This window comes from Thalassophryne amazonica, chromosome 4 (assembly GCF_902500255.1).
Source record: "Thalassophryne amazonica chromosome 4, fThaAma1.1, whole genome shotgun sequence".
In the NCBI taxonomy this organism is placed as follows: domain Eukaryota; kingdom Metazoa; phylum Chordata; class Actinopteri; order Batrachoidiformes; family Batrachoididae; genus Thalassophryne; species Thalassophryne amazonica.
In genome coordinates, this window is record NC_047106.1 from 88,992,794 (window position 1) to 89,019,221 (window position 26,428).

At 41.3% G+C, this 26,428-nt stretch overlaps 1 protein-coding gene across 3 annotated transcripts in view; it reads right to left on the bottom strand.

Moving 5' to 3' along the window:
- plekhg2 (pleckstrin homology domain containing, family G (with RhoGef domain) member 2) overlaps positions 1-26,428 on the bottom strand; it is a 372,433-nt gene that overhangs the window by 121,832 nt on the left and 224,173 nt on the right. For all 3 annotated transcript variants that reach the window (XM_034168230.1, XM_034168229.1, XM_034168231.1), the window contains one exon: positions 917-983. In XM_034168230.1, the coding sequence (XP_034024121.1) occupies positions 917-983 (67 nt within the window). The remainder of the gene's footprint in view (positions 1-916; positions 984-26,428) is intronic.

Genomic DNA, 26,428 nt, shown 5'->3' on the forward strand with positions numbered 1-26,428 from the left:
TCATTTGACTTTGACGCGAATCTGCATTGAACAACTCCAGAGGGTTAACTAAGCTCCTTTGGCTGCTCCCTTGTTTACACTCGGGGTCGCCACAGCAAATCCAAGGTGGATCTGCATGTTGAATTGGCGCAGCTTTTATGCCAGATGCCCTTCTTGGTGCAACTACACATTACGTGGAGAAATGAGGCAGGGGTGGGGTTTGAACCGGGAACCTTCCACACTGACCACTTGGTCACCACCCCTGCATCTGTTAAAAATGCCTCTAGAAGAGGAAAATCCCACATATAGGTCACCACGGCGTATAAACTACACTGGAGTATAGGCCACACCTTTTTCCTGTATTATCAGCTCTTTAATTTGGGGTTTTTTGTGCATTCTTGTACTGTACTTTTCATCACTGCCATTTATTAGAGTTTATTTTGTTTAGTGCTTTGATTATGGAAAATGTCCTATGTAAATAGTCATTAGAATTATTATTCATAACAAATGTTGGATTTTTCAGTATATAAGTCACACTGAAGTATAAGTCACAGGACCTCCTAAACTAGTAACAAAAATGGGACTTGTACTCCCCAAAATACAGTATGTTTTCCTGAAGTCTATTTTTTTTTCATGTGAAACACGAGTGTGATGTTTGATTATTTTTGTCATTATTTATTCTTTTTTTATGTTGGCAACAACAACAAAAAAAACGTTAAAATGGTCAAAAGATATGGTTCCTAGTTCAGCTATGTGTTAATGGATGGACATGCAGTGTAAATATCCAGATGCTCTGAAGCAGGAAGGCCAAAAAGAGAGGTGTGTGTGTTGTTCACTGCAGTGAATGAAGGGTGCATTTTCACTGGAAGTTTACTGAGTGTTCTGCTCATGTTTGCCGTTAAACAGCAGCCTCTCTCTAACACACAGGTGTACTCACCCTTTCAACAAAGCACTCAGCGATGGCTGCAGCACCTGGACTCCGCTCTAAGTCCTCCAGGAGATCACTGAGGGGACAGACAGACAGAAAGACTGTAAGACAGGACAGAGACAGATCCTGTTTATAATAGAAAACTATGCAAATATATTACAGCATCACCTGGCATCAATGTGTCACTGCAGACCACACGACAGGTTCTACCCTGCCAACTGTCAACTTAACCGCTACAGTGTGACTGATCCTTAAAGGATGCGCTCTGTTAGCACTGTTTGCTGTTAGTAAGAGTGTGGCATTCAGCGTAAAAATACATCATGAACAACCCCAATTCCAATGAAGTTGGGACATTGTGTAAAATGTAAATAAAAACAGAATACAATGATTTGAAAATCGTCTTCAACCTATATTCAATTGAATACACCACAAAGACAAGATATTTAATGTTCAAACTGATAAACTTTATTGTTTTTGTGCAAATATTTGCTCATTTTGAAATGGATGCCTGCATCACGTTTCAAAAAAGTTGGGACAGGGCAACAAAAGACTGGGAAAGTTGATGAATGCTCAAAGAACACCTAAGTGGAAACAGGTAAGTGTCATGATTGGGTATAAAAGGAACATCGTCAAAAGGCTAAGCCATTTGCAAGCAAAGATGGGGTGAAGATCACCACTTTGTGAACAAATGCGTGCAAAAAATAGTCCAACAGTTTAAGAACAATGTTTCTCAACGTTCAATTGCAAGGAATTTAGGGATTCCATCATCTACAGTCCATAATATAATCAGACAATGAGGCCGGGGGCGGCTGTGACTGAGATTGAGATCGTGTTGCTGTCGACGTTCGTCGGGGACGCCGCTGTTGGCGTGCATCAGCCGCTTCAGGGGCCGTTGGATCCGCTCTGCCGCCGCTGCTGTATACCATCGCCGGCGTCCGTCAGCTGCCATCAGGTCCACTGCGGCCGCTGCTGTTGGAGATCCGCTGTTGTCGTTTGCTGGCCTGCCTTGAGGGTTGTTTGCGCCGCGTCGGCCTGTTTTGAGGCCTATTGCATCTGCGGCTGTTGCCTGCTGGAGCCCCTGCTGTGGGCGTAGTCAACCCGCTTTTAGGGCCCTTCAGCCATGGCTCCAAAAAAAGGTACTGCGTTTATGGAGGAAGAACTTGAGGACATCAGAAAAATGCTAAATGAGATGTCAGCACAAATGAAGCCTATTAAAGAAGTGGCTGATCAACTAAAAATCATTTCACAACAACAAAAAATATTGGAATTAACAAAGCAAGTTGCCGAATTACAAAAGGCAAATGAAGAAAAAGACAAATCATTAAAACATATGGAAAATCGAATTGCAGAACTTGAACAACAGACCAGGTCAAATGACCTCCTCATCACAGGATTGAACATTAAGCCTCGAAGTTATGCAAGAGCGGTGGCCCCAGGAGAGGAGCCATCTGAAATGGATAACCTCTCTGTGGAGGAAGAGGTGATTTCATTTTTGAAGGACAAAGGAATTGTAATAAATTCAAATGATGTTGAAAGTAGTCACCTTTTACCGCGGAGAGGAAAAAAACAATCTAGAGTTATATTATTGAGGCTTACAAGCAGGAAACAGAAGATTGCAATTCTAAAACAAGCAAAGAATTTAAGAGGAACAAATGTATACATTAATGAATACTTGACCAGAAAGAACTCAGACTTAGCAAGACAGGCACGACTTTTAAGAAAACAAAATAAGATACAGGCCACATGGACATTTAATTGTAAAGTTTACATTAAATTAAATGGAACACCTGAAGAAGCGAAAACCTTATGGATTAAAGATGAACATGACCTTAGTGAGTTTAATTGATGTAAGTTGTGAAATAATACTTAATAAAGAAATGTATTGGATGATTGTGACGATGGAGGAAAATCTGCATAAAGTAAAATAATCATGGTCAATAATCAGTTTATTTCTGCCAAGGAGCTCTGCCTGGAAACATTTAATTATAATCATTCTACCTCTCGCCATGTTGGATTGGAATCTGACCCAGATTCTTTTTTTAGTGACAATATTGAGAGACATTGTAATTATTTTACGGAAGAACAATTCAATGATTACATAATTAATGATGGAGATTTTTCAATAATACATTTTAATAGTAGAAGTCTCTCCCGGAATTTTTCAAGTATAAATGATTGTTTGATAACATCTAAAAAAAGTTTTTCAGTGATTGCTATATCAGAAACATGGTTATCTGAGGTCAGTCAAGATTTAGTACAACTGGATGGTTATCAATTGTTTCTGGTTAATAGACAGATGAGAAGAGGTGGGGGCGTGGCATTATATGTAAGGTCTGATTATAATTGTAAACTAGTTAATAATATGTCTTTTACAGTTGATAATATCATGGAATGTGTTACGATCAAAATTACATCTATAAATTCAAATAATACGGTTGTTAGTTGCATATACAGAGCTCCTGGAGCAAATATTGATACCTTTGAACAAATAATTATGGGAATGTACAACAAAATTAATAAGAATGCACATTTATTTATTTGTGGTGATTTTAATATTGATTTTCTAAATCCTCACAATCATCCACAAACTACTTCATTTATAAATTCCATATATTGTATGGGGTTATTCCCGACTATTATTCATCCAAGCAGAATAACTTCGAACTCAACAACCCTTATTGATAATATTCTAACAAATGTTATATCCGGTAAGCTCAGTGCGGGACTACTGGTAAGTGATATTACTGATCACCTGCCAGTATTCACTGTTTTTGCATTACATGGTCGAGTGTTTCGAAAGGATTTTAAAAGGTTGAGTAGAAAAGTAACACCAATAGCCATTGACAATTTAAGGGAGGATTTACTATGTCAGAATTGGAATGAAGTTTATGTTGATGATGTTGATGTATCCTATGATGGTTTCATTTCCTCTATTTCTAAGTTATATGATAAACATTGTCCTCTTGTTGACAAAATATACACTAATCGATACGGCAATAAACCATGGATAACTAAGGGACTTCAGAGAGCATGTAAAAAGAAGAATTTATTGTATAAACAATTTATAAAATTAAGAACAAAGGAAGCTGAAAGTAAATATAAAATTTATAAGAATAAACTAATTTATATTATGAGATTTAGTAAGAAAAAATATTATAGCGAGCTACTCGTTAAAAACAAGAATAATATAAAAAATACATGGAACATTTTAAATGAAATAATAAAAAAAGAGTAAAAATGTTAGAGATTATCCTTCTTTTTTTCTCTTGAATAATACTGTGATTGAAGACAATGAGTCTATTGCTGATCATTTTAACGAATTTTTTGTCAATGTGGGGAAAAAACTAGCTAGTAATATCGACTCAACGAGCACTAATTTTTTTGAAAATAAGATAATATTTAATAAATCTGTGTCAATGTTTGTTGGTGCAACCAATGAAGAAGAGATAATTGATCTGGTGCATAATTCCAAAAGTAAGAAAACAAAGGATTTTAATAATTTTGATATGGCTTTTCTGAAAAAAATTATTGATTGTATAGCGAAACCTTTCAGCTATATTTGTAATATATCATTAAGTTCTGGTAAATTTCCTTCTCAGATGAAGATAGCAAAAGTAATACCTACGTTTAAAACCGGGGACAAACACACTTTTTCCAATTACAGACCTATTTCACTTTTACCACAATTTTCGAAAATACTAGAAAAAAGTTTTGTAAAAAGATTGAATAATTACTTGCAAAAGCATGAGATACTTTGTGAAGAACAGTATGGATTTAGAAAATCTAGATCTACATCACATGCATTGATGGATTTTATCGAAAATATAGCGACTGCAGTAGATAATAAGCAATATACAGTAGGTATTTTTTTTTATTTACAGAAAGCGTTTGATACTGTTAACCATGAAATATTATTAACTAAATTACAGAAATACGGAATTAGAGGATTAGCATATGATTGGATAAATAGTTATTTACATGGTCGGTTTCAGTATGTTCATTATAATAACATTGATTCTGGACTTCGGGAAATTACGTGTGGGGTGCCCCAGCGTTCGGTGTTAGGACCCCTGTTATTTATACTATATATAAATGATATAAGTTGGGTGTCAAGAGTACTGAGGTGTGTCCTTTTTGCAGATGACACAACTGTGTTTTGTAGTGGTGATAATCTTGAACAGCTTTTGGATACTGTGGAAAATGAATTGGATAAATTCAAGGCTTGGTTTAACGCTAATAAATTGTCACTTCACCTTGGAAAAACTAAATGTATTATATTTGGAAATAAATTTGTACCTAAATGTAAAAATGTAACCATTAACAATATGGAAATAGAGACAGTGACTGAGAATAAATTCCTTGGTGTTATAATTGATAATAAACTCAGCTGGAAACCGCATATAAATTATATAAAATTGAAAATGTCAAAATCTATCGCCATCATGTACAGGGTCAAGGACACACTGTTACAGGAAGGATTACTCACTTTATATCATTCTTTAGTAGTATCATATATGACATATTGTGTGGAGTCTTGGGGTAACACTTATAAATCAAATACCAATCAAGTATTTCTCTTACAAAAACATGCCATTAGAATTATTTGTAACAAACATTATCTTGAGTCAACGCATTCTTTGTTTATGATTTTAAATTTATTGAAATTTAGAGATTTAGTGGATTATATCACAATACAAACTTTGTACAAAGCAAATAATCGAGCCTTACCACTTTATGTCCAGAACCTGTTCAAGATAAGGGATTCTGGATATAGTTTACAAGGATGTGCTGTATTTAAGAGGCCTCCCGTACGCACTAATATAAAGGGTTTTTGTGTTTCAGTTAAGGGGGTGAAGATTTGGAATAAATGTCCTGTTGAAATTAGATTATGTAGTTCTTTAGTTTGTTTTAAGAAACGTTATAAAAATCTATTAATTTCTGGATATATTGGAAAAGGAAATTGAATTTAATGTATAAATATGATGTATAAATTTGTTAATATATGGTATGTATCTGTGGGGAATGTATGTATATATAGGAGTGTGAGCAAAAATGGATATGTATTTATGAGTCCTATTTTTTTTTTGAGTATAAGTGTAAAATGTGTTGGACTGGATTTTTGGTATAGGGGTGGGTAACTTATAAGCTTTGCTTCTTCCCACCCCTTTTCAGACACACAGTGCAAATTTTGGTTTTGGTTTTTGTTTTGATTTGTTTTGATATGTTGTGTCTGTACTGTGTTGATGTTGAAATAAATTTCATTCATTCATTCATTCATTCAGAAGATTCAGAGAATCTGGAGAACTTTCTATACATAAGGCAAGGCCGAAAACCAACACTGAATGCCCGTGACCTTCGATCCCTCAGGCAGCACTCCACTGAAAACTAACATCATTGTGTAAAGGATCTTTACCGCGTGGGCTCAATAACACTTCAGAAAACAATTGTCAGTTAACACAGTTCATCGCTACATCTACAAGTGCAAGTTAAAACTCTACCATGCAAAACGAAAGCCATATATCAACATCATCCAGAAATGCTGCCGGCTTCTCTGGGCCCGAGCTCATTTGAAATGGACAGACGCAAAGTAGAAAAGTGTGCTGTGGTCAGAGGAGTCCACATTTAAAATTGTTTTTGGAAAACATGGGCATTGTGTCCTCTGGACAAAAGAGTAAAAAGGCCATCAAGATTGTTACCAGCGCAAAGTTCAAAACCCAGCATTTGTGATGGTATGGGAGTGTGTTATTGCCCATGGCATGGGCAACTTACACATCTGTGATGGCACCATCAATGATGAAAGGTACATCCAGGTTTTGGAACAACACATGGTGCCATCCAAGCAACGTCTTTTTCAGGGACGTCCCTGCTTATTTCAGCCAGACAATGCCAAGCCACATTCTGCACGTGTTACAACAGCATGGCTTCATAGTAAAAGAGTGCGGGTACTAGACTGGCCTGCCTGCAGTCCAGACCTGTCACCCATTGAAAATGTGTGGTGCATTATGAAGCACAAAATATGACAATGGAGACCCTGGACTGTTGAACAACTGAAGTTGTACATCAAGCAAGAATGGGAAAGAATTCCACCTACAAAGCTTCAACAATTAGTGTCCTCAGCTTCCAAATGCTTATTGAGTGTTGTTAGAAGGAAAGGTAATGTAACACAGTGATAAACATACCACTGTCACAGCTTTTTTTGAAATGTGTTGCAGGCATCCATTTCAAAATGAGCAAATATTTGCACAAAAACAATAAAGTTTATCAGTTTGAACATTAAATATCTTGTCTTTGTGGTGTATTCAATTGAATATAGGTTGAAGAGGATTTGCAAATCATTGTATTCTGTTTTATTTACATTTTACACAATGTCCCAATTTCATTTGAATTGGGGTTATATGCACCAATGGTATACTTCAACCAACAGCCAGTTGCCAATTTAATGCTAAAAAGGAGGTCAGGTCTGTTGCCGTACGCATCACAAAACTGCTCCCAAACTAACCACTGATTTGACAAAAGTCATTCCAGCGGTACCCAAGGATCCTCTGGAGACCTAGTACCAAAAACATCCAGTTATCACATTCAAATGCTTGGTCTCACGGCCATACTGTACACTGAGCACTAAGACCCTAAAGTAGGAGTATTCAACTCGTTCCAGAAAGTGACGATTAACTGATTCCATCTGCTCAAAGTGATGTTAATCAGTGAAACCACCCGGTGGAGTGGGTGGCTCCAAAGAAACCCTGCACCCTCTCAGCCCTTTCTGGAACAAGTTGACTACCCATGCGCTAAAGACTCAGACCTTTGTTCTCCCGCACACCTATCACCATTGTCTCATATCTCTGTCCAGTACCCTCATCATTAAATAAGCTCTTCCCATACATCTCGATGGCAAATACTGCGAATCCAGAAACACGAATCTCACTGCTGTGATACGTGAATCTTATTTTCTCTTAGCTAAGAGGAGCAGTCATTAATGCTGGGCTTTTTGTGGGAGCTGGACCATGTTTCTGTAGCCATTTCAGAGTAGTAATGAACTTAGAGAATACATATTGGGGAGATGATGGTCCAGGGCAGGGGTACTCAATTCCAGTCCTCGAGGGCTGGTGTCCTGCAACTTTTAGATGTGTCCCTGCTTCAACCCACCTGAGTCCGTTAATAAGGTAATTAGCAGCACTCTGGAGAACTTGACTGCATACTGAGGAGATAATTCAGCCATTTGATTCAGGTGTGTTGGACCAGGGACACATCTAAAAGGTACAGGACACCAGCCCTTGAGGACTGGAGCTGAATGCCCCTGGTCTAGTGGTTAAGCATTGGGCTTCAAACCAGAGGATCCTCAGTTCAAAACCCAGCCAGACTGGAAAATCACTGAGGCCTCTTGGTCAAGGTCCTTAATCCCCTAGTTGCCCCCAGTGTGTAGTGAGTGCCTTGCATGGCAGCATCCTGACATCGATGTGTATCTGTGTGAATGTGAGCCATAATTGTAAAGCACTCAGCCTCTGATGGAAATGGAAAAGCGCTACATAAATGCAGTCCACCCATATGAAAAATCCATTTCGTTTTCAATATATTTAAGGAATAACCCTGTTGTGTTTGATGATGTGCAGATGTTCATGCTGGTTATACAGTCACAAATTGACCTTTACCGGTAAAAAGGTGCCTTACCAAATATTTGCGACTGTATAACAGCATGAACGTCCCCAAATCATCAACCACAAGGGGGTTATTCCCATTGTAATTCAATTCCATCATTTGCACAGTTTAATTATTTGTAGGTAATTTGGTCGGCGAGGCTTATCGTCGAGCTGAGGCAGCGTCACTCCAACAGCGGTCACGGCGCAAAGTAATCCTTCAAACGTGAAAGTACATCATGTTATATGGCTGGGGGGGCCTGGCTGCCGGTTTGTTTCTGTTTTTTGGTTTTCCTCCCAGGTGGCTTGCGTTTGGGACTGAGTGGCTGTGTTGCTGAGGCTGTCAGGACCTCACCCTGATCACCTGCGACTCGTCAGGACTCACAGCTGTGGTGCATCTGGATGGATTGGAACATGTTGGCATTTAAGACTGGAGTGCACAGTGTGTATTTGCCAGAGACTCGACCTTGTGACCAGACGGGTGAGATCGTCGTCTTGGGAGCCATCTCATCAGCAGCGGATGCTGAGAACGTCCAGGTTTGATGCACAGTCTGTGAAAGAGGAGGGGGTGAGGTCTCACGCTCGTCAGCACACTTCCTGAGGTACGTTAGATTTTGTGACTAACTGTTATACAGTCAGTAAATGTGGTGTCCCTCACACCTTATTGTATTGAGCTGTATGTTAGTCATGTATCAGCTTTCACTGCGGTGGAGTTTTGTGAACTGGATGTTCCATGCCTGCAGGTAGGGAAGCTGATCAGTAATCAAGCCAGGAAGTGTTTGCTGTTTGTACACCTTTAAGTGTTCTGTGTGTAGAGTGTGGACTCACATAATGGTTCCTTCTTTCACAGACTCGGTTGTTGCGGCCACCTGGGGGGTGTCGGCGGGGTCCTTGGGTCCGAAACAGCTTCTGGCTCCGGACCGTTAGCGCTGCTGGGAGCGCACCACGCCAGGCTGCACCTTTTATTATTATATTATCACTGTTATGTATTAAATTCAGTTAGCCTTTGTACCGTGCTCTGCTTATTTCATACTGGGTCCTTCAAACGCTGGTCGGTTCTCCGAGCTGCGTCCGACACATAACAGTAGTCTCTGGCCAAACATCACGGACCCAGCGGTAGCAGAGACGGTAACGCGCCGGGAAGGCGGCAGCAGACGTTCAGTGGTTATCCGGATCAGTTGCGGGGCTCTCCGCCCGGAAGGTGCGTGTTTGAGAACCCATTACTGGATACTGATTTGTGCTCTCTTGCAGCCGTGTTCCTGTGTTGTGCCTTATCCGTGGGTCGTGGTGGAGTGTGACTGGCGACGGCTTCGCGTCGCGCTCCGACCGGATAGGAGGTGTAAACGGGAGCTGCAGGAGTGCGTTTGTGGTGGGTTCACGCGCACGGCGGAGCTCTGTTAGCACGGGTCGCTGGGCTTCCTGTGTTACAGTCGTAGCCCCGTTTCCCCGGATAAAGGTAACTACTGCGTCTGTTGTATCAGCTCCGGCGTTATTTAGTTGAGCACATTTTGGTTGTGTGTTGCACTCAGCTGCGCACATAAGAGCAGCTCGTTTGTTTTTTCTGTCGCCAAAGGGGTTTTTTCATTATTTGCACTCTGGTTCCCCCTTGTGGTGACTGAATCACGTTACCGTCAAGCTCTTGAGTAGGAACAGGTGTGTTCCATTTGGTTGAGCTTGACGGTATAACTCACTGATTTGTTTTGTGTTCATTTTGTGTGGGTGTTTTTTGAGTTGGTTTTTGTGTGGGATTTTATTTTTTTGTTGTCCACTATTTGTCTGGGGTTGTGACCCTGCAGCCTGTCTGACAAAGAACAAAAAAAAAACAAAACAAAAAAAAAGGACCCAAACAACTGTGTGTTGGTCTGTTTGTTTTTTCTTTTATTTCTTTTTGTTTCACATCCCCAGGGTTAGATGGAACGGTCCCCTGGGGGGTGATGGGGTGGTACTTGGGTTGTTTTTTCTCTTTGTTTTTTGTTATGCCCTCTCTTCTCCTCTGACTCCAGCCGGGTGTGCCGTAGTGTCGGCATTGCTGGAGGGGTGCAGTTAGGTTGTGCTGGGCGTTTCCCAGGTAGCCTCTGCACCCGGAAGGGGAGGGGGGGGGTTTGGGGTGTCTTTTTGTTTTCCCCCCCCCCAGTTTCCGCCCTCAGGGTTTGACTGTGGTGTCCTCTGGGGGGGAAAGGGCGTTGGGTCCATCTAGCCGTGGACGGCCGGGGCTGGGTCCATTGGTCATGAGGGGAGGCGTCTCCTGGGGTTGACGAGTGGTCCTCTGGGAGGCGCTGGTAGTCCCCGTGGGTGACGTTGGATCCCAGAGGGACCTCGGCCGTGGTTATTACTCCTGGAGCTGGCGGGTGGCCCTCTGGGGGGTGTTGGTCCCTACGTGTCGTTTGGGGGGAGGAGGGGGGGGTATTTTGGCATTTTTGTTTGTGAGCTCAAGTTTGGGTTTTTCTTTTCTCCCCTTCCCTGGGGTTTGATGGAACGGTCCTCTGGGGGGGGGGGGTGTTTTAGTATTTTTGTTTGTAGGCTTGGGTTTGGGTTGTTTTTCCTTTCTCCCCTTCCCTGGGGTTTGATGGGACGGTCCCCTGGGGAGGGGGGGGTGTTTTGGTTGTTTTGTTTTATGACTAATCACACATGTTTGGATAAAGGCTGACCGCACAGGTGTAAGAACTCCTGGCCACACCTGTGCTAAGAGACTGTCAGAAACAAGGGCAAAGATGCAGCCAGTTCAACCAGTCTGTTGGAGGATGAACGCAGACGCGGTTTCCAGCCATGGTCCCTGGAGGGGGGTGTTTCTCCTGGGCCAGGTGTGTGTGGTCGCCGGGAGGCTTCCCGTGAGGGTGGGGTACTGTTATATGGCTGGGGGGGCCTGGCTGCCGGTTTGTTTCTGTTTTTTGGTTTTCCTCCCAGGTGGCTTGCGTTTGGGACTGAGTGGCTGTGTTGCTGAGGCTGTCAGGACCTCACCCTGATCACCTGCGACTCGTCAGGACTCACAGCTGTGGTGCATCTGGATGGATTGGAACATGTTGGCATTTAAGACTGGAGTGCACAGTGTGTATTTGCCAGAGACTCGACCTTGTGACCAGACGGATGAGATCGTCGTCTTGGGAGCCATCTCATCAGCAGCGGATGCTGAGAACGTCCAGGTTTGATGCACAGTCTGTGAAAGAGGAGGGGGTGAGGTCTCACGCTCGTCAGCACACTTCCTGAGGTACGTTAGATTTTGTGACTAACTGTTATACAGTCAGTAAATGTGGTGTCCCTCACACCTTATTGTATTGAGCTGTATGTTAGTCATGTATCAGCTTTCACTGCGGTGGAGTTTTGTGAACTGGATGTTCCATGCCTGCAGGTAGGGAAGCTGATCAGTAATCAAGCCAGGAAGTGTTTGCTGTTTGTACACCTTTAAGTGTTCTGTGTGTAGAGTGTGGACTCACATAATGGTTCCTTCTTTCACAGACTCGGTTGTTGCGGCCACCTGGGGGGTGTCGGCGGGGTCCTTGGGTCCGAAACAGCTTCTGGCTCCGGACCGTTAGCGCTGCTGGGAGCGCACCACGCCAGGCCGCACCTTTTATTATTATATTATCACTGTTATGTATTAAATTCAGTTAGCCTTTGTACCGTGCTCTGCTTATGTCATACTGGGTCCTTCAAACGCTGGTCGGTTCTCCGAGCTGCGTCCGACACATAACACATCAAATGTGAAGCGGTAATTCTGTGTCAGAATCCACATCAATACTTTTGTATGGTAGCTTAAATTCACCACTTTCAGCATCGGCATCAGCACACGACTTTCTCTCACTGTCAGCTAACAGCGCCATTTTGACATCTGTGTAGCAGCGTGCGTAGCCGGTGTTCTGTCGAATTGTGTGTCTCAACAGTTCTGTGTCACGACAATATGCGCAGTTGTGTGGAGGGCTGGCCTGTCAACAGAATAACATCTCATCAGAACACCGGTCAGAGTGTGGAGTAATACATCTAAATGTAAAACGGTTGAATATTTTGCCACTGCTACCCCGATATTATATGGTCTGAAATCTCACATGATTAACCAATCAGATTTGCAGAAAAAATGTAATTGGATTAGAATTTATAATAACTGCAGCTGCAAAAAATATCTGACTTGCACAGCTGTGATTGTGCACATCAGCTGAACTGTGTTCAGTTCAACTGCATGATAACACATGTGCAGTCTGAAGGGGAAGCAATTATAAACTCCCAACTCTTCTGAGCATCAGACTTTCTTTTGCAACTGTGCTGTTCCAGCCAACAGCGATCAGCAACAAGAACGCCTCTTGTTGAAAGCCAAATGTGTACTTGTTTTTATATTTTATACTGTGGAGCACTTTTTCCCACCTTCTGAAATACATTTAGAAAATGCTGCTGTGAGTCATACTATAAGACCTGTTGTTTCTGTGTACTGACTGGTCAGTTGTACAGTGGTGTCAGTTGGCCTGCAGCATTTCTGTTTCCTTCAAGGCTTGTGCTTACCTTTTTTCAAACTATTTCTTCCATCAATACAGACGAGACAACGAAAATGAAGTTTTTCCGACCTGATTCCACAGTGTCTATATGATGTCATTAACAGTTGGATAAAGTATGTTATATAGGGGCTGAGTGGATCCTTGTCAATTGATTGGTGCTTTGTATGTCATGTGACATGGATTATTCATCCCATTTGTGTTGTGTTGCATTTAGGGAGCAAATTGGGTTCCATTTACCATGCAAATGTGGTTCCATACATTTTGTACCATTGCACACTGCAAACCACGTCCACCTGCACACTCGTGGGGGTGGCATTTAGCTAAACATGGTGGAATTTCTTTTGCTGACGGAGGACATTTTGAAGGAGCTAATTGACGGTGCTAATTCTTCCAACACACACACACACACACACACACACACACACACACACACACACACACACACACACACACACACACACACACACACACACACACACACACACACACACACACACAAAACAAATCCACTATGCTGTAAGCCATCTGGGGGCATGAAGTTTGGATGAAAAGCTGGACAAATTTGTGATGCAATTTTATTGTTGGACTGAGGAAGTACACAGTCTTTTTTTTTTTTTTTGGAAGTACGAGGTCTATTAGAAAAGTATCCAACCTTTTTATTTTTTTCAAAAACTATATGGATTTGAATCACGTGTGATTGCATCAGCCAAGCCTGAACCTTCGTGCACATGCGTGAGTTTTTCCACGCCTGTCGGTTGCGTCATTCGCCTGTGAGCAGGCTTTGTGTGAGCAGTGGTCCACCCCTTTTGTCTGATTTTTATTGCAAATAAATGTCTGAACGATTTGGAGCTTTGCTGCATCAATTTTTTCCAGAAACTGTGAGAGACCTCCAGGTGGACACCATTCAGAAAATTCAGATGGCTTTCAGGGACGATTTTATGGGGATTACACAGATTAAGGAGTGCTCCAGCCGGTTTAAAGACCGCCCACAGCGTCTGAGAGCGAGCCGCGCTCCGAGCGCCGATCGACAGGCTGAATCAACCAGATCATTTCCAAGGTGAAGGCTTTGTTGATCCGGGACGTCATCTGACTTACACAAAAATGGCAGGAGACGTGGACATCAGTACTTTTTCGGCACATTCCACTGTTACAGGAGTTTTTTTCATGGAAAGAGAAGCGGAGGGACGCGCCACGGAGCCGTTCATGGTGCGGGACAAAACCACCTCTGTGTTGGTCTCACAGGACGGCTTTCAGATGCCTTTCGGTGGTTTTTCAGTCATGTGACTATCCAAGAAATTGTGGATGAGCCTGGACATGCCAGAACATGTCCTGTAAGGCTTCATCACGGCGTTGCTTTGCGCCATGCGGCACCGTCGCAACGTGTGGAATTCCTCCGCTCCTCTTTCCATGACAAAAACTCCGGTAACAGTGGAATGTGCCGTTCATTTCCAAACTGGACGCTGTGTTTTATGCGGGACGTCATCTGACTAGCACAGGAATTGCAGAAGACGTGGACATCAGCACTTTTTCGGCACATTAAGACAGACGTGCGGAGGAATTCCGTGCGTCGCGGCAGTGCCGCATGGTGCAAAGCTACGCTGTGATGAAGCCGTTAAGAACCAGTGGAACACAAAAATGTAGGTCCCTTTTTTGTTGTTAAATTAATAAAAAAAAAATCAAATGACAAGGATCTATTTTAGCCATTGTATACAACAAATAATGAATGTCTTTTTTATTCTTTCAATGGAAGAAATACTTAATTCAGTGAAAGCTGTTACATACAACAAATAATAAGTGTTTTTCCATTCTTTCAATGGAACAAACATTCCATCTTTCACCTCATGAATTATTTGTACCACTGAACTCATAAACATTCATTATTTGTATACTGTTGATGTCAAAGCACCAATGATGCACATCAAAATGTGAGTCCCTTTTCTGTTGTGCATAAATTAATAAAAATATCAAATGACAAGGATCTATTTCAGCTGTTATATAAAACAAATAATTCATGTTTTTAAAAAAAATCTTTCAATGGAAGGAATATTTAATTCAGTGAAAGCTGGAATGTGCCATTCAACCAGGCAAAGCCAAGTTGAATGGAACATTCCATCTTTTACCTCATAAAATATTTGTACTATTGAACTAATAAACATTCATTATTTGTATAATTATTTGATTTATATACCATTATATAAATCAAATAATGAAAGGTTTTGCATTCTTTCAATGGAACAAATATTTAATTTGGTGACAGCTGGAACATACCATACAGCTCGGCTTCGCCCCGTTGAATGGTATGTTCCAGCTTTCACCTCATGAAATATTTGTACCATTAAACTCATAAACATTCATTATTTGTGTATTGTTGCCTTCATGAAACTGAAATGGAAATTGATTTACTTCTGTCTACAATCAAAATGTTGGTCACACAAAACGGTGATGTGACTGGGCCCTTTCAGATACTATCCTCTTCAAGACACACATTTGACTGGTGGAGATGTTTAACTAACCTGCCACAGTAGCATGTGGAATGTCGAGCTCTTCAGATCAGTATGATTTCTTAAATAACTGATCAAAAAGTTGAAGTACAGATGGGAATTTCTACTGGTTGTGGGTTCAGCTGCACTTGCCACGAGACTGAGGTCTGTATACCTGTAAGTTTATCTTTTTATTAGACTGGAGGGACCCTCTAAAGAACATGTGCTACAGTTTTACACAGCAAACCACCATGCCATAATTTGAAAGGTTGAAACTGTAGTACTCTTTTTTTCATTGTGCACATGCATGGTCCACAAGACTCCTATAAATATTGTAACTACTCCATCCTGCAACAGTGTGTTTGCTGAACAACTCTGCTACATTCTGCAGGAAAACGTAACTACAGTCAGCTTTTATAGACTTTACTTGAGGTAGTGAGAAGTGAAAGCAGACAGTATAAGTTTTTAAAAACACAGTAACATCAACAGACTGTTTACCTCAGTTGGTTATAAAATTGTTCCTGTGTGGACTAACCCCCCCAGTATGAAAAAGACATATGGACATTAGATCATCATCAACCATTCCAGAAGCTCTGTATATCAGGAGGTTGGAACAAGGGACCACAAATAGGTGTTGGAACGAGACTATGTATTTGCAAAAAAAAAAAAAAAAAACTGCCTGGTTATCAAATCCTTCCTGTCGACATATATTAATGTGATTAAATGCTAGTAGCAAACCTTTCCGCGAACATATGGACAACAGATTTTCAGACACAAGTAAAGTAACTGGTGCCAATCATCTCATACAAGTGTGATGTCATTTCTCAGCTTGAACTAAAACAATGCTCCATTTGTGTGAACAAATTACCCAGCAGGAATGAAAATCAACACATTTAGTACAACATATTCAACATTTTATTACATTCTTATCCCTGAGGAACAATACTGTGTACAGTTTTAAGCAAACACATCTTGTATTCATGCCAACGTGACTGTGTGATTGGCTCTACGTCACCCGTGGGATCCCAATTCTATTGCAGCCATACAGCTTGAAGAATACTGTAGTAGCCTCCACATTTGTAAAATAGTGTGGAAACATCAAAATAGTGCCTTAACCTGTGGAGTTTCAGTGCAAAGGACAAACTGAAATGTTATGTAGTGGTGTGTTGTGTTGCACTGTGATCCTTGACGAATGATATTTGTAGCTCAATCTCATACCAAGGTGTCTACATACAGTACAGTATATGGCCTATACTGTACCCATAGCTAATAAAGTGGATTTATCACAGATACACCTAAAAATTGACAAAAATGTGAATTACTCAGAGAAGTGTTGCATATACACAGGGACATGGGACACAACTGTAAGTTGATTTTCTTATTTTCACCAAAAGTTAACCCTCTGGGGTCAGAGGGCATTTTTTGGACAGTTCACTCGCCTGGCATAAATGTTTTATTATTGCTGTTAAAAGCTCACCCTGCATCCCACAATCAAGTGGTACATTTCTTTTTTAAATCAGGACAACCTGTCCTTTCAGAATATATATGCTATAGTGGTGTTTTATAAGTGCAATAAAGGTTTACACTGAGAAATAAAGGAAAAAATAAAGTGGCAAATAATTTTCACACACATTTATTCAAAACACAGCAAATTATAACAAACAACTATTTTGACACTTTATAAAGGTAGTTTGGGTTCTTGTACAAAAGAATGTACAAAATAAAGGTTCTAACAATAAACACAAATGCACATTTTGAACAATATATTCAAAATGGTCGATGCGTTTTGTTGGTCTTTATGCCACATCTCAAAGCAATTCCTGTCTGCTATTACACAAAGGCCTAAATCACAAACTTTTTTACTTCCATGGAGTTTGACTCCCTCTTGGAATGTGTTCCTGCACTGTAAACAAGCTAACTTCACAGTTTGAGGCCCTGTTAACATCCCCCCTTCATATGTGCAATGCTGCGATTTTACAAAATCTAAATATACTATGTATATGTTTTTTCCATGATAATTTTGAGTCTACCATTACACCCAGCAGCTTAGTCTCATGTACCTGATTTATTCTCATATTATTAATTTTAATGTTTAATACAGGATTTTTCAAAATAACACAAATGGAACCAGTAATCATGCAGTTAGTCTTTACTATGTTTAACACTAGCTTATTGGACGTTAACTACCTTGTGCAATTACATATTTAAAACAGCTTCCAAGTCATTGTGTGTGTGCTGATGTATAAATGGTTGAATCATCTGCATACATTACTATACTAACTTTATCAAAGATAAATCGTAAATCATTCATGAAAATTGTAAATAATAGTGGACCGAGGCAACTCCCTTGTGGCACACCACATACTACACTCCTGGTGCCAGAAAAGCTGCCATTAAAAAACACTGTCTGAGTCCTGTTAGATAACTATAAAACCAAGTAAGAGCTGATAGCTCAAAACCATAACCAGCAAGTTTTTCCAATAACAATTCATAGTCAATGATATCGAAGGGAGGAGAGAAATCGAGAAACACAGTGCTGACTTTATTCTTCTTATCAACCTCCCTGACCCAATCATCAGACATCTGAGTTAATGCCATGGCAGTGAAGTGACTCTTTAAATATGCATGCTGGAAGTCAATGATTAAATTATTCAACAAAAAATAGTCACTGATTTGCTCATATACAATAGACTCCATGATTTTTCCTAACACGTAGAATACTTATTGGTCAACTTTTTAAAGTCGAGAATGGAATTTTCTTATTTTTCAGTAGTGGAATAATTTTAGCCTGTTTCCACGCATGCGGACACGTATTATATGCAAAACAGAGGTTTATCATATGAGCAAGAACAGGAGCGATCCAATTCAAGACCGTTGACACCTGGGGGCTTGTCCTTACAGGATTTAAAATTTTCCTTTACCTTATTTATACTTACTTCTTCAAATTTAAACCTGATGTTTTTATTGTTCATAATTTTATTTCTTATCAAAAGATAGGATTTAACATTACTCGCATATTTTCACTCAATTTGTCTAGTTTGCTTATAAAGTAAGCATTAATATGATTAGCAAGATCTACTGGCTTTGTTATGAATTTATTATTTACCTCAAGAAAGGATGACATAATTCTATTTTTCTTACCAATCAACTGATTTAAAACATTCCATATCTTTTTGCTATCAGTTCCTGCTTTCAGAACTCGATCCTCAAAAAACATTTTCTTTTTCTTTCTATTAAGTTTAGTAAGAGAGTTCCTCATTTTACGATAAAGATTCCAGTCAGATTTATTTTCTGTTATAATTGCCTTTTTTTTTTAAATCTCATCTCTCATTTTAATAGAATCTTTAATTTCATAATCCAACCAAGGTGTGACGATATTCCTGACAGTAAACGTCCTCAAAGGAGGATGAATTTCCACTAAAGGCATAAATAAACTATTCAATTTTGCAAGTGCAATTTCATGATTATGAATAGATAACAACCTCAGACCAACAGATAGCTTTCACATCATCAACAAATTTCGCATCATTAGACATTTTATATGACCTCTTAAATACTACTGTGTGTCCATGTCTACCTACCATTGTGGCTAATACAATTATGATCAGGTTATGATCACTACAGCCAATGGGAACAGAAAATGCTTTACTACACCGCTCAGGACAACTGGTAAAAATATGATCAATACATGTTGATACTCTGTTAATATCATTTTTAACATGTATTCTTGTGGGTTTATTAATGACCTGAGTAAAATCCAGATGCAGCAGTGACAGTAAACAACTTATTTCTTAAATGGCATTTTTTGGCAAACCAGTCAATGTTGAAATCACCCATAAAGTACATATCCTGACCCACAGCAGTATAGGTGTCCAACATTTTACAAATTGTATCTAAATATTCACAATTAGCATTTGGTGGTCGGTAACAACAACCCAGCAAAATCGGCTTTCGGTGAGGTAAATAAACTTGCAGTCATAACACTTCAATATTAAATTTCATCATATTTCTGATTTGTGTTGGTAAGTGATCTTGAATATAAAAAGCAACTCCACCAGCATCAGTATAATCTTCATTAATAAATATCTTTGTACCTTTGAGATTCTTTGCACTCTGTAAAACTGCAGCTTTGTCCTTGAAATGCAAGAATTTGACGACAATAGGTCGCAGTCTGTCTCCAGAGACTCCTGTTTTACCAGTGCGATGTGCACGCTCCACCTCCATCTCCCTCTGTAACTGCAGTTTCTGCTCAAAAATGTCTCTTACCTCTGAATCAATCCAGGATTCACCAGGCGATTCAGGGATGCCTTCGATGACAATGTTATTTCGCCTAGATTGACCTTCTAGGTAACCTGCTTGTCAAAAATGACCTGTTTGACTCTCACTTATTTTAACCATTTCATTTTCAGTGATCTTGAGATGTTCAGACTGTTTGGCTTGATTGATTTTAAGATCATCTACATCCTTCTGAGTGTATTGGATGCTGGCTTTCACATATTTAATTTCTTTAGTTAAAGCATCAACTCTGGTGTTTGTTGAGTCCATGATAACTTTAACAAATTCATTAAACATTTGCTGCTGCTGCTGCTGCTGTAACAGATCAGTAAACATGTCCTTCGGTTGATGCAGTAATTCATTTACCTGAGTCAACGACACATACTCCTCCTCAGTGTTTCTCTATTTGGATGACATTTTGTCAGTGGGTAGCTCCATCGGCTAGCCAGTAGCTGCGGGGCTAGTAAGAGCTAGCTGTTGCTGCAGGCCTGGTGGCGGCCTCCGACAACGCCGCAAACGTGGTGGTAGCTTCTTATGACACATGGGCCTGACGGCGGCTTCTCACGATGCTGCGGGCCTGGTGGCGGCCCCCGCTGACGCTGCAAGACTGGTGGCCTCAGACAACGCTGCAAGACTGATGGTGGCCTCAGATGACGCTGCAAGACTGATGGTGGCCTCAGACGACGCCGCGAGCCTGATGGCGGCCTCCGACGACGCCGTGAGCCTGGTGGCGGCCTCTGATGACGTCGCGAGCCTGGTGGCTGCCTCACATGATGCCACGAGCCTGGTAGCAGCCTCCGACGACACCGCGAGCCTGGTGGCGGCCTCTGATGACGCTGCAAGCCTGGTGGTGGCCTCCGACGACACCGCAAGCCTGGTGGCTGCCTCACACAACACCGCAAGCCTGGTGGCGGCCTCCGACGATGCTGCGAGCCTGGTGGCAGCCTCACACGACACCGGGAGCCTGGTGGTGACCTCCGACGATGCTGTGAGCCTGGTGGCTGCCTCACACGATGCCGCAAGCCTGGTGGCCACCTCCGACTTAGCCGTGAGCCCGTAAAATGGTCAACAACATAGCCGTGGGTGCCGGCTAAAAAAAAGCTAGTTCTGCTCCGACTTGCTCCCGAAAGAAAAAAAAGGTTTGGTGACTCCTCACACTAAAGCACCAGCAGTGCAGTTTGTGGTTCCAAAAATCTTAAGAAACGTAAAAATGTCACCAGCCTTGGCCTCAGCTGTGATGCAGTACCGGTTGAGCGACGAGTTGCCTTCATGTGACGTGATCTCATCTGTTGATCCATGTATGGTTCTTGAGTTTTAAGATACAAAAGGTTGCCCGAAGGCCATGCAGAAGGATGGACATGCACAACTTAGTGTCGTGAATAAATTCACTTTAATTATCAACTAATTAGTCAGTCCAGTAACAGTTCACAGGTGTGGGGGAGGTGGCCAAGCTGTTAAATGCACTAGTTTTCAGAGCCAAAAATTCACAGCTGCACCCCTGCCTGCACTCCATGTAATGGGGAGTTGTGTCAGGAAGGGCAGCTGGTGTAAAACCTGTCACATATCAACATTCAGATCCATCTTGGATCTGCTTCACTGACCTCCAGTAAAACAAGAGAGAAGCTGAAGGGACTTTCTTCAGTAACATCTCACGAGGAAAAGTGTGGTTTTGTGTTCTTGAAACAACCTGCCAATACACCACAATACCTCTGTGAGAAAGTACTGTGAATACTGCTAAAACTACCCCAAACACTAAAAATACTCGGCAGTGACCCGTTTAATGGACCCTATTCAGTAGAACATTAAAATAATGAAGATGACAAACAGTACATATTTAAAAGATCTTTTGATGAGCGCTTGTTCAAATTTGGATTAGAAAAATGCTTCGATGAGTGCTGGCAGAGTTTTTGTCGCTCTCTTCCAACAGTCTGTCCTCATTATCGTCTCTTCGTTCTGCCAAGTCCCAACTATCACTGCACTCAAACACACACAACCAATTTCTACAAGCCAATTTCTTCATCTCCTCGTCTTATATTTCTCTATTGTTCACATCCATTTATCCACTCCGGCCAAGTATAAACTCTGCTAGCTCTCTGTCTCTCTCTCACACACACACAAACTATCAAAACATAATCCATAGGATCATTAATGCACACAATCAAGTCATAATGACTTTTTAAGTACAGATGTGTGTGGTCACCTGTTTTTGTTGGTCTTTCAAACTGGATACTGAAAATCTACATAATCAGCAGCATCAGGAAACTTTCAGCATCACCAACAAATCAGCTATTGTGAAAGCTGTAACCTTTCAAATAATAATAGACGCCATGTCTTCAATGTCACCCTGCACCCTCCGACCCCGGAGTGGATGGATGGGTGGACCGGGGGTGGGGGGTATTCAGACATGATCTAATGGCTGTTTGTCTCATTTAACAGTAACATCTGTTACAGCTCTCTAAGGGGCTTTAAAACCCACTCACTCTGTCCTTATGTACAGATTGCCATGGGTAACAAGCACTCAAGAGATGGGTCACGATTGTCCTCTATCATGGCTGCACAGGTCCACTGGGTGGCAGTGTTGAGTTGGAGTCCCCATGTCACTCACATTTAAAGAAACAGCCACTGAGCACCCCACTTGTAAATGTGTTTAACACAAAAGATACTACTACATTGCTCCATTTATGTCTTTTTAAACATGCCTGTTTCTCATGGCAGAAGGATCACTTGTCCGTTGCTTCGTTATTCACTGTTGTTTATCCAATTACTTTATGTTGTGTGTGGGTGCCCTTACCAAAAAGTAGTATATGCAAGTATGTTTCAAGTATACTTCTAGTTTACTTTTTATATACTTATCAGTACTATTTTTTGGTAAGGGTGTGAATAAAAATGTCTATTCACATTTTTGGCAATATACATCCACATATTTGGTTCACAAAAAAAAAAAAAAAAAAAATGTTTATGTATCATCCCCTGACTTGTTTAAAGAAAACTGACGGCAAAGTGAAGATTTGTGTTCAAAATAATGCAGATAATGTAGTCCAATTACTATGGGCGCTGGAAATGGAAGCACCATGTAGACAAATGGCTAGTGTGATATTTGATAAAAACCACTTGAATCAAAGCTAACAGTCCACACTACAAGCAGGCAGATTAGTGCGCTTGGTTTCAGTGTGGGAGGCTCCCGGTTCAAACCCCACCCCTGCCATATTTCTCCATGCAATGTGGAGTTAGGAAAGGCATCTGGTGTAAAACCTGTGCCAAATCAACATGCAGCGCTACTTTGGATCTGTTGTGGTGACTTTGCGTCACTGTTCAAACACTGGCAGTACGGTGGCTTAGTTGTTAGCACTGTTGCCTCACAACAAGAAGGTTGTGGGACTGCTTCCCACCTGGGGTCTTTCTTTGTGTGTTCTCCCTGTGTTTGTGTGGGTTCCCCTGTGGGTGCTTGGTCTTCCTCCCACATCCAAAGACGTGTGTTAGGTGAGTTGGAAACTTCAGATTGGCCGTAGGGGTGTGAATGTGTTTGTCTGTCTATATGTGGCCCTGTGACAGACTGCCATCCTGTCCAGGGTGTACCCTGCCTCACGCCCTATGAGTGCTTGTATAGGCTCCAGCCCCCCTGTGACCCTTAACTGAATAAGCTGGTATAGAAAATGAATGGATATACAGGAGAAGAACAGCAAAAAAAGAATATTTATGATATCAAGTGGAATAAAATTACTTTTAAGTGTTAATGTAAACCCAACTGGTATGGAAAAACAAACAAAACAAGATCAATCTGAGATTTCTGACGTCCGCCAATCCGGATCCAGATCACCTTCAAAATTCAGTGGAGTCTTCCATTTGGTGAGAATCAGTAAAGTAGTTTTGACATAATCCTTCAAAGTCTATATACGTAAAGTGAAATCTTGATCCAGAATCCAGAACCAGATCACCTCCACAATTCAGTGGAGTCTTCTGTGCCCTAATATCTACAACCCCAATTCCAATGAACTTGGGATGTTGTGTAAAATGTCATTGTATTCTGTTTGTATTTACATTTCACACACCGTCCCAACTTCATTGGAATTGGGGTTGTATCTGTGGTGAAAATTTTGTCAAAATCCGTGCAGCAGTTTTGACGTAATCAAATCAAATCAAATCAAATCAGTTTTATTTATATAGCACCAAATCACAACAAACAGTTGCCCCAAGGCGCTTTATATTGTAAGGCAAGGCCATACAATAATTAAGTAATCCTGCTAACAGACAGACAAATAAATAAATAAACACATATGATTTTATTATATCCTTGGCAGATGTAAAAATCCTGTCTGACTGCAAAATGTCCGTCAAAGTGGCTCCAGAACTTTAAACCAGACTATGTACCGTTATAACAAATGTAAATATCGTGGTAACCAGTGTTGCCACAGTGTTGCCACACTTTACTTTGAAAAGTTATTTTATTAGTTACTTTTTACAGTTACATTTTATAGTTACTTTAGGGCCCAGCCCCACTGGGGAGAGGATTAATTGCACATGAATTGAGTACACAAATTACGGACGTTCGTTGTCATCCACAACAAAAATGGCCCAAAATGACAAATGTCCCAGTATGAATTATGGATACATTAATAATATATAGTGAATATATGATAACAATCACAGTTGTATAACGCATGTACGAGATCTGTTAGAAAAGTAACGGACCTTTTTATTTTTTGCAAAAACTATATGGATTTGAATCATGTGTGATTGCATCAGCCACGCTTGAACCTTCGTGCGCATGCGTGAGTTTTTTCATGCCTGTCGGTTGCGTCATTTGCCTGTGAGCACGCCTTGTGGGAGGAGTGGTCTAGCCCCCTCGTCGCATTTTCGTTGTCAGGAAATTGGCTGATCGACTGCCGCTTTGCTTCATCAAAATTTTTTCAGAAAGTGTGAGAGACAGCCAAGTGGAAACCATTTGGAAAATTCAGATGGCTTTCGGTGAAGATCCTATGGGGATCACACAGATTAAGGACAATTACAACTGGATTAAAGACAGCCCACAGCGGCGAATGGCGTGCCGCGCTCCAAGTGGCGATCGACAGGCTCAAACGACCAGATCATTTCCAAAGTGAATGCTTTGTTGATCCGGGACGTCGTCTGACTACTAGATAAATGGCAAGACAGCTGGACATAGCACTTTTTTGGCACATTCCACTGTTACAGGAGTTTTTGTAATGGAAAGAGGAGCGGAGAAATTCGCCAGGGAGCCGCTCATGGCGCGGGACGAAAGCACCTCCGTGTTGGTCTCACAGGGCAAGCCCTAACATGCCCAGGTCTTGCACCATTTGGAAAATTCAGACGGCTTTCGGTGGCTTTTTAGTCGTGTGACTATCCGAGAAATTGTGGACGAGCTGGACATGCCACAACATGTCCTGTGAGGCTTCATCACGGCGTTGCTTTTTGTTCTGTGCCCTGCGCCTCCGTCCCGACGCACGAATTCCTCCGCATGTCTTTTCATGACAAAAAACTCATGTAACAGTGGAATGTGCCGTTCATTTCCAAAGTAAACACTTTGTTGATCCGGGACATCGTCTGACTACCACAGAAATGGCAGAAGAGTTTGATATCAGCACTTTTTCGGCATGAAAAGAATGGCGCCCAGCTGTGAACACAGCGCATCTGATTTGCATCCGCCGCAAATCAGATGCAAAGCAGACGTAATAAAAATGCTTTATTCGTGGCCAGTCTGCAGTCGCTACAACTTATTTTAGTTCATGATGTGGACATGATGGGCACGCAAAATATCCATTTTACACACTGTCCCAGTCCACTGCCAAGCCGCAAATCCCTGTCAGTTGCGGATATCAGCAGATGACGGTGAATATACAGCACATAGATTGAGTATGTATTGTGTATGTATTGAGTATGTAAGGTGGATGTCATCCGCAGCCAAAATTTTGTGCAGCTAAAAAATCCTGGTAACAGAAAAACGTGCCTCTGCAGATAACTGTGGACGTGTGCAGGTGTCAGCCGAATCATACAAGTATGTTTCACACATATTGCGGATGTTAAGCAAATATGAGCAAATTTTGTGCGCAATCCATACGCAAATCCTCCTAAACGCCAGTGGGACCGGGCCCTTATACATTTACTTCATTAGGAGCTGTGGGCAACTTGTCGGCAGCTGCTGAATAACTAATAAAGTAACTTGTAATCCAACTTGGTTATTTTCAAGACTGAGTACTCAGAAAAGTAACTATTAGTAAAACCCCCATCACACATAAGAATTTGCAGTAACCAGCCCGACACGGCAAATATTTCCATAATCAAATGCACTGGAGGTGGGCATTATTATACATGGCACGTGCAGGTCATACCAGCAGGCTTTGCCATGCCAGATCCATTTCAAGGTTCCCTCGTATGTGCTCAAATCGTTTTGGATCCTGTTTTTCCGCCATCAGAATATGTAAATTGTGGTCAGATGCTGCTCAGATTGCACATGCATTGCCATCGGATATGTGTCAAATCTTGGCAGCGCCCAGAGGGTTTTGAACATGTGCAACACTCTTGAGGCCACCAGCCCATTGGGACCAACTGTGTGGACTCTCACAGATGTCTGTCAGACTGTTTTCGAACTGCAACTCGACACTTTATGGATGTGGGCCAAATCGTCATTCTGATGCCATTTGG